The 12031-nt window shown below is 38.2% G+C and overlaps 1 protein-coding gene across 5 annotated transcripts in view; it reads left to right on the plus strand.

The window, feature by feature from the left end:
- The window catches only part of LOC124127673, a 187825-nt gene that overhangs the window by 170121 nt on the left and 5673 nt on the right, over positions 1-12031 (plus strand). For 4 of the 5 annotated variants that reach the window (XM_048381019.1, XM_048381020.1, XM_048381023.1 and 1 more), the window contains 4 exons: positions 2109-2210; positions 2662-2808; positions 5126-5194; positions 6215-6335. In XM_048381019.1, the coding sequence (XP_048236976.1) occupies positions 2109-2210; positions 2662-2808; positions 5126-5194; positions 6215-6335 (439 nt within the window). The remainder of the gene's footprint in view (positions 1-2108; positions 2211-2661; positions 2809-5125; positions 5195-6214; positions 6336-12031) is intronic. The other variant, XM_048381021.1, reaches the window with a different exon arrangement.

The raw sequence follows: 12031 nt of genomic DNA on the forward strand, positions 1-12031 counted from the left end.
CACAGTTGAACATTAGATCCTACATTTAAACATTAGATCCTACAGTTGAACATTAGATCCCACAGTTGAACATTAGATCCTACAGTTGAACATTAGATCCTACAGTCTAACATTAGATCCCACAGTTGAACATTAGATCCTACAGTTGAACATTAGATCCTACATTTAAACATTAGATTCCACAGTAGTACATTAGATCCTACATTTAAACATTAGATCCCACAGTAGTACATTATATCCTACAGTTGAACATTAGATCCTACAGTCTAACATTAGATCCTTCAGTTGAACATTAGATCCTTCAGTTGAACATAGATCCTGTAATTAAACATTTGATCCTACAGTTGAACATTAGATCCTACAGTCTAATATTGGATCCTACAGTCTAACATTAGATCTTACAGTTGAATGTTAGATCCTACAGTCTAACATTACATCTTACAGTTGAATGTTAGATCCTTCGGTTGACCATTAGATCCTACAATTGAACATTAGATCCTACATTTAAACATTAGATCCTACAGTTGAACATTAGATCCTACAGTTGAACAATAGATCCTACATTTAAACATTAGATCCTACAGTTGAACATAAGATCCTACAGTTGACATTAGATGCTACAGTTGAACATTAGATCCTACAGTTGAACATTAGATCCTACAGTCGAACTTTAGATCCTACATTTAAACATTAGATCCTACAGTTGAACATTAGATCCTACAGTTGAACAATAGATCCTACATTTAAACATTAGATCCTACAGTTGAACATAAGATCCTACAGTTGAACATAAGATCCTACAGTTGAACATTAGATCCGACAGTTAAACATTAGATCCTACATTTAAACATTAGATCCTACAGTTGAACATTAGATCCTACATTTAAACATTGGATCCTACAGTTGAACATTAGATCCTACATTTCAACATTAGATCCTACAGTTGAACATTAGATCCTACAGTTGAACATTGGATCCTACAGTTGAACATTAGATCCTACAGTTGAACATTAGATCCTACAGTTAAACATTAGATCCTACATTTAAACATTAGATCCTACATTTAAATAATAGATCCTACAGTTGACATTAGATCCTACAGTTGAACATTCGATCCTACAGTTGAACATTAGATCCTACAGTTGAACATTAGATCCTACAGTCGAACATTAGATCCTACATTTAAACATTAGATCCTACATTTAAACATTAGATCCTACAGTTGAACATTAGATCCTACAGTTGAACATTAGATCCTACATTTAAACATTAGATCCTACAGTTGAACATTAGATCCTACAGTTGAACAATAGATCCTACATTTAAACATTAGATCCTACAGTTGAACATAAGATCCTACAGTTGAACATAAGATCCTACAGTTGAACATAAGATCCTACAGTTGAACATTAGATCCGACAGTTAAACATTAGATCCTACATTTAAACATTAGATCCTACAGTTGAACATAAGATCCTACTGTTGAACATAAGATCCTACAGTTGAACATTAGATCCGACAGTTAAACATTAGATCCTACATTTAAACATTAGATCCTACAGTTGAACATTAGATCCTACATTTAAACATTGGATCCTACAGTTGAACATTAGATCCTACATTTCAACATTAGATCCTACAGTTGAACATTAGATCCTACAGTTGAACATTGGATCCTACAGTTGAACATTAGATCCTACATTTAAACATTAGATCCTACATTTAAACATAAGATCCTACATTTAAACATTAGATCCTACAGTCTAACATTAGATCCTACCGTTGAACATTAGATCCTACAGTTGAACATTAGACCCTACATTTAAACATTAGATCCTACAGTTGAAAATTAGATCCTACAGTTGAACATTAGATCGTACAGTTGAACATTAGATCCTACATTTAAACATAAGATCCTACAGTTGAACATTAGATCCTACAGTTGAACATTAGATCCTAAATTTAAACATTGGATCCTACAGTTGAACATTAGATCCTACATTTAAACATTAGATCCTACAGTTGAACATTGGATCCTACAGTTGAACATTAGAGGTCCAGTTAAATGTTGGAGTCTGCGTACTGAACCTTGTGGTGTGATGTTTCAGGCTATTCAGGGGCTATGTGGCACGGGGGGCCTACAAGAAGCTCTTGTCTGAGGAATGGCGCCGCAGGGAGGATGAGCAGCGGGCTAAACTCAGCAGTCGCAGGTGAGTACAGGGATTTAGGACCTGAGAGGGAATGCATGTTGGGGTAATTTTGAAAGTGATTTTGTGACTTGGGTTGATATAATGTATTCATGATGTCATTGAGAATGACGACTCAGCCAAGGCGTAAGAAAAGTTGTGTTGTTCACCTAATTTCACCCAAAAAATATATAAAAACAGATGTTTTACTCCAAAACGATACATCTCTGCATAAAAATCTTGAGGATGTAACCATCTATGGAGATGTTTTCAGATCTTGATGCAGACAGGTATCGTATCAGAGTAGAATATCTGATTTTAAAGAAAATGGGGTTCGCCTTAAACGTTATTTCTGCAATTTGCTCTTATGTTGATAATAATCCCTGTATCAGTACCAAAAGAATATGGATGAGATGTTAGCTATGATACAATAGGGCAGGTAAATAATCGGAGAATAATGATGTACATTTCCCAGAATGCATCGTGAGCATGTTGAGCGGACTCAGGCCATCTACAGCCGAGGTCGTGACCCCGAGGACGTGGCCTGGCAGAAGGAGTACAAGGCCATTCGAGACCAGCAAGGGCGAGTCCGACAGAGCAAGCTGGACAGTGTGTCCAGAGAGTGAGTTACCTCCCTTGCCTCGGCAAGATGGTCAATGAGTGTTGTCAGCATACTTCCTTAGTTTTGGCAGCTGAAAGTGTCGCCCTATAAAGCATTTATATACCATTAGGTCAGTCTACACAACCTTCAACCTGATGTCACCCAGAGGATGTTAAATTGGATTTGGGATTCAGCATGAGAAATGGATGCATTTGGACTAAACTTGAATTTGGAAGAGTTTAGTGTGAAGATTGGTAGCTTGGTCAACAGTACAAAATGATAAAGGGTCTGGTTATAATAATAGCTGCACTGCTTGCTGCTCAGTAGACCCAGCGTGTAACAAATATGTCGCTGTGCTCATCAAGGACCCATTTATATATAGTTTTGCTTAGGTTTTGGCTTTTCATATTGATGTTTGGGGGCGGCAGCTTTCATATGTTCATATGTGCTCACACTATGTAGAGGAACCCTAACTCTTCTTATATTGGACATATCATAAACCACATTTTGGACATCACATCTGTAATTAGTCAGAGTGAGTTGTGGAGAACAAGATGGACCCTGAACATACTGGTTATGATGGTAGTGCTCTTTTAGCATTCACTTGGGGAAACTGCCGCATTACGAATCAACTATCTATTATTATTATTATTATTATTATTATTATTATTATTATTATTATTATTATTATTATTATCATTGCACACTCAGGCTGGTTAGGCACATCATCATCACTCAGGGCCCTTGCCCCCTCTACACGCAGCCCAGAAAGTGAATGGGACTTCTCCCAGGAAGTGCTGCCTAGTCAAACCCAGCCAGAGATTTTCGGAGAATGTGAAGACTCCCCAACACTGCAGCCTTCTGCATTACCCAAATTGTCAGAAGAGCTGTATTCCTGGTAGCAAACCCGGGTACTCTCCCAATGTCAGTCAACAGATTGGGAGGTACCAAACCTAAGGCACCGAGAACAATGGGGAGTCGGACAACTTGGTACTTGGGATGCAAGTGTGACGAGACATTTCGAAAGCAAGGTCTGCATATTTGTCATGTATTTCCTCAATCTTGTCAATCACATTACTGTCAAAAGGAACAGAAAATTCAATGATATAAATGATTTCATTGGATTTATCAAAAAGGACAAGATCCGGTGTGTTTGCATGGATATGCCTGAGGCTGTAAATGGGCCTATATTCCAAAGAATTTTGTATTTATCATTTTCCATAATGCCCTCTACTTATTCAGAGTTGTACCATGGATTATTATTATTATTATTATTATTATTATTATTATTAATTATTTATTTTTATGACAATATAGATACTTAAAGGTTTTGATTTCCAACATCCAAATAATGAGTGCTAAATTCCCTTCTAGTTTTGAATACAACAGTAAGCCATGGATACTTTACATGGCTGCTTCTTACAACGTTGCAATGTTAACATATCTGACTGCCAAAGTATGTGACTCTGGATGAACTTTGACATGACCATGACCAGGGTTCAACTCCTTACTTCTGTAAGGCTAAAAACATTAAAAGTCTTGGTTCTCAGGCACTGCCCGCATCATCATAAAAAACATTTCGTTTTTATTTCTATTTTTAAAAAAATGAAAAATCCTAATACAGTACTTAAAAACAATGCGATCCAATATAGTACACAGTTACTTCCCTTTACATGCACACTGCTTTACTGTGCATCTCGTGTTATGGTCATGGTGGCAATCGGAGTTTGTATGCTTGTTTTTGTAGGGAGGCCCTTCCCCAGGTTGATGGTACACAGCTGTTTATTTGGTTACATAGTAGTTTGAACAAGCCCCCCCCCCCAAAAGACATTGCCTGAGAACCAATTCTTTTATTTCTTAAAGCCTAAAGTAAGCAAAACAATCCCTTGAATTAGGAACTTCCTGAGTTATGGAAACATGTCTGTTTGAAGCGTTCTTGTAATGATGACATGTCGAGGTATAGCAATGTGTTCACTGATCCATTATTCAGAAAATTAACATGCGGACATATTGTGTGCACATTATGTTTTTTGAAGAGAAATATTTAAGGTTATCTATTTTATTATTTTATTTACTACATTCTTTTCAAAATTGATTCGTCAACAAGTGTGAGCTTGGAGCTGGCATACAAATAGCTTACTCCCAGCACAGTAATCTCTGCCGACATCAGCTCCCAGTCACAGCGCGGAGAGAAATACACACATTCTTTCTTATTTTGTGAAATCTTTATGTGATGTCAAGTGTTGTATGTTTGCTACTGATGACCTAGATAGATGTGATGCTTGTATAGGGTGCTTGTCTGGCACCGTCAGTAGATGTATTGTCTGCTTTGTTTCAGGAATGCTTATAACCATCACGTGTCCTCTTCCTCCATCTCCGTCATCGGACCCCATGTGGACATCTACCAGTGAGTCACATGAACATGTCACATGATCTTGTCACATGACCCTCAGTCAGGTCATTGACAGTAATATAAACACAGAAAGAAGGGCGTAGATGGATGGAGATGCCCTAATGATGAACATCTTGCAGGCAGAGCTAGTTAGGCAGATACAACTAGTGAGGCAGGCAGAGCTATTTAGGCAGATAGAGCTAGTTAGGCAGATAGAGCTAGTTAGGCAGATAGAGCTGGTTAGGCAGGCAGAGCTAGTTAGGCAGGCAGAGTTAGTTAGGCAGATAGAGCTAGTTAGGCAGATATAGCTAGTTAGGCAGGCAGAGCTAGTTCGGCAGGCAGAGCTAGTTAGGCAGGCAGAGCTAGTTAGGCAGGCAGAGCTAGTTAGGCAGGCAGAGCTAGTTAGGCTTGTAGTCTGTGGATGGAGATGCACTGATCGTGAACATCTTGCAGGCAGAGCTAGTTAGGCAGGCAGAGCTAATTAGGCAGATAGAGCTAGTGAGGCAGATAGAGCTAGTTAGGCAGGCAGAGCTTGTTACGCAGGCAGAGCTAGTTAGGCTTGCACTCTGTAGTTGGAGCCCAGATCTAGTCAAGTTTCTAAGAGTAAACATAGCCAATATTTATTTTAGCAAGTTCAGGCTAGGAGACCCAACAGAGTTCGGCACAGACTAGACTCTTAATACATTTATAGAATTGATTAATAACAAGTTGAGCCAGTAACATGCTTTATCATTTGTAATTTGCATTATTGCATCTTTCACCCAAACAAAGGGTGATTTCTTGTTTTGACCAAGAAGCGGTATTGCGCGATATTTTCACAATATCGATATGTAGAAGAGTGATGTCACTTCAATTAAATAAACAATTTATACAATTGACTTTATGTTTGCCTTGTACATTTTGCCAACATAGACACTAACACAATGTTATGTGGCCCTGCAATTCTCTTTTGCATCATGTACTCCACCAGAATCAGACAATCGTGTGTTTGGCTCCCAGATTTGGGTTCTTAGTGTCCTATTGATCTGTGTCCAGAGTTTACCACCCCAAGAAGACTGGGCCCACTCAGAAAGAACTCAACCAGTTTGCTCTGACCATCCAGAAGACTGTGAGAGGTTGGATCGTCCGGCGCCGCCTGGAGAAACTCCGCCGCAAGGTGAGAAAACACTTGTTGTCTCAACACTTAGACATTCATGGTTCACGGATGAATAGATCACAAATATGGAAGAAAAGAAACTCTGTAATCTCATTTCGGTAATGAAGATACATTCAGACCCCCAGGGGCAGGAAAGTGACCCTTCGAAAGAAGTCATTCTTCCTCTCTTTGTGTTTCATCAAGTCATCACTTGAAATATAAGATACCGGGTATTTCCAGATTTTTTTTCATATTTTATTCCATCATTACAGATTTAGGTCTTGTTTCACATTGCAGGTTTATAGGAATGTGTTTCACATTGCAGGTTTATGGGAATGTGTTTCACATTGCAGGTTTATAGGAACGTGTTTCACATTGCAGATTTATAGGAACGTGTTTTACATTGCAGATTTATAGGAACGTGTTTCACATTGCAGGTTTATAGGAATGTGTTTCACATTGCAGGTTTATAGGAATGTGTTTCACATTGCAGGTTTATGGGAATGTGTTTCACATTGCAGGTTTATAGGAATGTGTTTCACATTGCAGATTTATAGAAATGTGTTTCACATTGCAGGTTTATAGGAATGTGTTTCACATTGCAGGTTTATAGGAACGTGTTTCACATTGCAGATTTATAGGAATGTGTTTCACATTGCAGGTTTATAGGAATGTGTTTCACGTTGCAGATTTATAGGAACGTGTTTCACATTGCAGGTTTATAGGAATGTGTTTCACATTGCAGATTTATAGGAACGTGTTTTACATTGCAGATTTATAGGAACGTGTTTCACATTGCAGGTTTATAGGAATGTGTTTCACATTGCAGGTTTATAGGAACGTGTTTCACATTGCAGGTTTATAGGAATGTGTTTCACATTGCAGGTTTATTGGAATGTGTTTCACATTGCAGATTTATAGGAACGTGTTTCACATTGCAGGTTTATAGGAATGTGTTTCACATTGCAGATTTATAGGAACGTCTTTCACATTGCAGGTTTCAGCGGGGTCACCCAGAGCTTAGGGTGTTGGGTTCATTCTTTGGGTACAAATCAATTCTGAAAATGCCGAATTTCTTGTGTTTTGTCCTGTTTATTTATCAAATCCAATCTGTCATCGTATATTACGCACTGCACTACATGGTCTATTACCAGCGATGATAGAGTTCTACCTTGTGGAAAGACTGGATGTATGTAATGACAGCTACTAACGGCATAGGAATAAAAATAGGAGGAGATTTGTTCATTTACTATATAAAACATTGAGTAATCAGGTAAGTTGAATTTGTCGGATAGAAAACTTGCCCCCCACCCCACCCCCCATATGTTGCTGATATTGGTGACACTTGCTCAGATATTGCTGATATCGGTGACACTTGCTCAGATGTTGCTGATATTGGTGACACTTGCTCAGATATTGCTGATATCGGTGACACTTGCTCAGATGTTGCTGATATTGGTGACACTTGCTCAGATGTTGCTGATATCGGTGACACTTGTTCAGATGTTGCTGATATTGGTGACACTTGCTCAGATGTTGCTGATATCGGTGACACTTGCTCAGATGTTGTTGATATCGGTGACACTTGTTCAGATGTTGCTGATATCGGTGACACTTGCTCAGATGTTGCTGATATCGGTGACACTTGCTCAGATGTTGCTGATATTGGTGACACTTGCTCAGATGTTGCTGATATCGGTGACACTTGCTCAGATGTTGTTGATATCGGTGACACTTGTTCAGATGTTGCTGATATCAGTGACACTTGCTCAGATGTTGCTGATATCGGTGACACTTGCTCAGATGTTGCTGATATCGGTGACACTTGCTCAAATGTTGCTGATATCGGTGACACTTGCTCAGATGTTGCTGATATCGGTGACACTTAATAATAATAATAATAATCTATTGAGTGAGTGAGTTTATTTCAGTAAAGAGGCCACCGGCCCATTATACCCTATGGATGCAGTGGATTACAACAATAGCAGGTGCCAGATGATATAAGGGGTACACATAGTGAAACAATTGAATTATTGAAAAACTGTTGTCGTTTCTTGAAAGCAAGAAAAATATATTTAGCTAATTTATTAATAACATGTTCATTTTGGCAAGACATAAGAGTGCAATATTTATCAAATGAAGGTTGTGAATGGTAATACTTAGGTATAAGACCATTTCTCAGATCTGAGTAAAATTGACATTCAATGCAGAACAGATACTCAGTTTCAATTACACGGACTACACTAAATGGACATAAGCGTTCATCTCTAGAAAGACCAATTTTTCTACCTTCTTCAAGCATTAGGTTATGGCGAGAACAACGGAAAGAACTAAAAGCAAATTGATATACTCTAACAGGTATTGATGTTAAATATCTTTCTAATACAAAGCATGGTTTTATCATGATATAACATTTATACTAAGTTTTCCTATAATAATTAGATCCACATCAAGTGCTTTTATGAGTTATCACGGTGTAATATTTATACATCATTTCATATAATTATAGTTTAGCAAGTAATACTTATCATCGGGTAAAATGCACATATAAAATATCAGTAGTTTCAGTTATACCTTTTTAGATAGATACTAGCCTAAGGTAACGGGAGCGCATCTCCTAGACATACTATTCAATAAGACGAGTTATGTCTACATAGTTTAATAGATTTGAAGCTTTTAGATAAATGCTAGCCTAAGGTATCAAGATCGCATCTCCCAGACAAAAGATATGTCTACATAGTCTTATAGATTACCTTGAACTATTTTATTTAAGTAAATCTGTCATCACCTATATTAGAATAACATTCAGCAATTACTTCAATTTAGACTCATTAAGGATTAGCCCCCATACAAGCTCGTCTATAGTGCATTAAGGCTTAGCCCCAATACAAGCTCGTCTATGGTGATACCATAATCTCCTTCAAAGCACCCAGTAAATCTGTCAACAAGATTAGTGCCAGTCCAACTGGATTAACAGGATTAAGTATGCCCCTCTGTCTAGCCATTCATTAACCATAAGGCACAGACCAGTGTGTATCAACCAGTCATATTCCTTTTTATTGTCCTAATTCTTGTTAAACACATACAGAAGCAAAATGTTAAGCAGAAGCGGTTTGACGCTCATACCAAGCAGGCCTCTCTCCCACAGCCCAGGGGGTTGTACCGACTCTTTGTGGCACCCTCAGCTATATTCTAAGATATTGTAAATTGTTCATTGTTAATTGTTCTTGTAAATAAAATTGTGATTGGTCTCCTGTGACTCCGGCCCTTTGCTGACTAATTCCCCCAAGAAAACCAGCATGCCATTTGGAAGGTTTTGTTCATCCGAACAGAACCATAATAATTCCATAATAGTTTAATTGATTAATTTTTATGCAAAGGAAGAATGATACCTAAAGCCCACTCCTCTGGATAAGTACCAGCCAATAAGATTTTATTAAACAAGGATAACAGCATTTCAAAACACATGGGAGGGGCATATTTAAAAATTCAATGGGTACACCACTAAACCCTGGGGCTTTTCTATTTGGCATATCATTACCAGCCTTAAATATTTCATCTAATGTTATTCTACTATCTACCCCATTGTCATCTACAGTAGAGTTCACCAACTCTTCACTAATAGATTAACAGCCTTAAATATTTCATCTGATGTTATTCTACTATCTACCCCATTGTCATCTACAGTAGAGTTCACCAACTCTTCACTAATAGATTCAAAAAATGTTGAACATCTGTATAAAACTGTTTCTCACATTCAGCAAATTAGTGCCTTGGAACAAATGATTGAAATGCAATGACCAAGAATCTGGTGAAATTGAATTACTTTTAAATGACCTTTCTTTAAAACATTACCAGAACTGTCTACTATTATTCGTTGATAAAGCATTGTTAATGTCTGTGATATAACACTGAAACACAAATGTCGATTTCTGTTTGCATGGGCTTCTGTACGATTTCCACGAGTCAATGTACCGTTGTCGGTTGTTGTCACTGCTAGAATCATGATATGCATGGAGAAGACAGCGAGCGGTTGCACGTGTGTCCCAACATTCTTGATCAAACCAGTTATGCCCCTTCCTTATGCGTTTTCAAATTTCTCTGGGTTTTTTTTTACAAATGTCTGCACAACATTCAATCAAATTTTGAAATGTTGCAAAGGCGTTTTGTTTGTCATCGTTGGATATACACGAATTGAAAGTACTTACAAGGTTTCCTTTGTAAACAATCCCAGTTTTGACGGTAACGGTTTGTTAGTTTACACCTATCAATAAGGGAACGTTCACGCTTATTGCTGCTCTTGTCTTGAGAAACTCGTGGAAGATTGATAGCCTCAATATATCCCAAACCTTCATCAGTTGGTAAATATGTTGTATCGTCATCAACAACGTAGTCACAAAAGGAGCCCTCACCTGTCCATGCATGTAAATCGCTCTGAACAATGATGTCACAATCCTGATTTGCCGTTTTAAACTTGGCAACGTCAGCTATTAGTATTTCAAATAATGATTCGTCTGCATGCTTACTCGAACCTGTATAGTCCTGAATGTCCACAAGGTCATAATCACACCATGTTTCCACAAATGAAATTAGATTATATTTGTTGATATAGTTAATAAAGTCGGATTTCTGTAAATGTCTTCTGAAACCTTCAATGTTCCATGAAATACATTTGACGAAAGGGATAATATTTACGTTGTTAGGACCTTGGCCACACCTTTATTCTTTAGCTTTGTGTGTTTTTGAGACTGTTTTTACAAGCTTAGTTGTGTTGGATTCATCGTCCCATCTATACATTTTGTTGTCAATAATCAGTCTATCAGATCTCAACACAGTGAAACTTCAATTTGGCCCTAGATTCTCTCACTTTCTTCGTGAAATCCTCTGCAACCCCAATCTTAGTTCCCTTAAGTTTTCCTGTTGATTTCAGCACTGTAGACTTGGACTTAAAGTCTTTGAACTTCACAAGAATGGGTCTTGCGCCTAGGGATTTACTCGGTAGTCTCTTCACACTGTCAATCCCGACGTCACTGTCTATTTTCATCGTCCTTTCAATGATGTTAGTAATCTTATCTTCAATATCAGACGGCTTTTCTTCAGAAGTCTCACTTACGTTGAAAAACAGCAGGTTGTTCCTCCGACTGCTTGCTTCGAGAAAATCAATGCTTTCTGTCAGTTCTGTAACAGTTTTCTGTATCTGTTCACTGTCGTCTGCTAGTGAAGATAATTTACGTTCCATTTTTCCTATTCTCGTAGACAGCTTACTGAAATTCTCATTCATTTCACTTCTCATTTCACGCATTTCTTTCAAAAGTTCATTAGGACTCACCTCGCCATCAAGAGTCACTTGTCTTTTAGGAGGTCCTGGGTTTTTCTCGACATCGTTGCTTATCAGAATGACAAGCAACGAAAAAATCAACACACCTCGTAGCCCGGTCCCCGAGTCGGCCGGAACGTGCAGCACGTGCTTGAACATGGCGGCCTTCCTCGCTCTGTTCAGCATGAACGAAACAAAGGTTGACTTGAAACAGCCGATTCTGGATCTATAAAGTTCATTATCACATCCCATCCTGTTGACTGGCTTGAAATATGATAAGGGCTAGAACATTTATGTTGATACTTGCGATTTAAACTTTGTATTTTACCAGTTTCAACGGAGCTCATGTGTTGCACGTCTGACCCGGCACTCGCTAGGTGGCGCCCCCCTAATATCTATA

Source organism: Haliotis rufescens, unplaced genomic scaffold (genome assembly GCF_023055435.1).
Source record: "Haliotis rufescens isolate VD_foot unplaced genomic scaffold, xgHalRufe1.0.p SCAF_35, whole genome shotgun sequence".
In the NCBI taxonomy this organism is placed as follows: domain Eukaryota; kingdom Metazoa; phylum Mollusca; class Gastropoda; order Lepetellida; family Haliotidae; genus Haliotis; species Haliotis rufescens.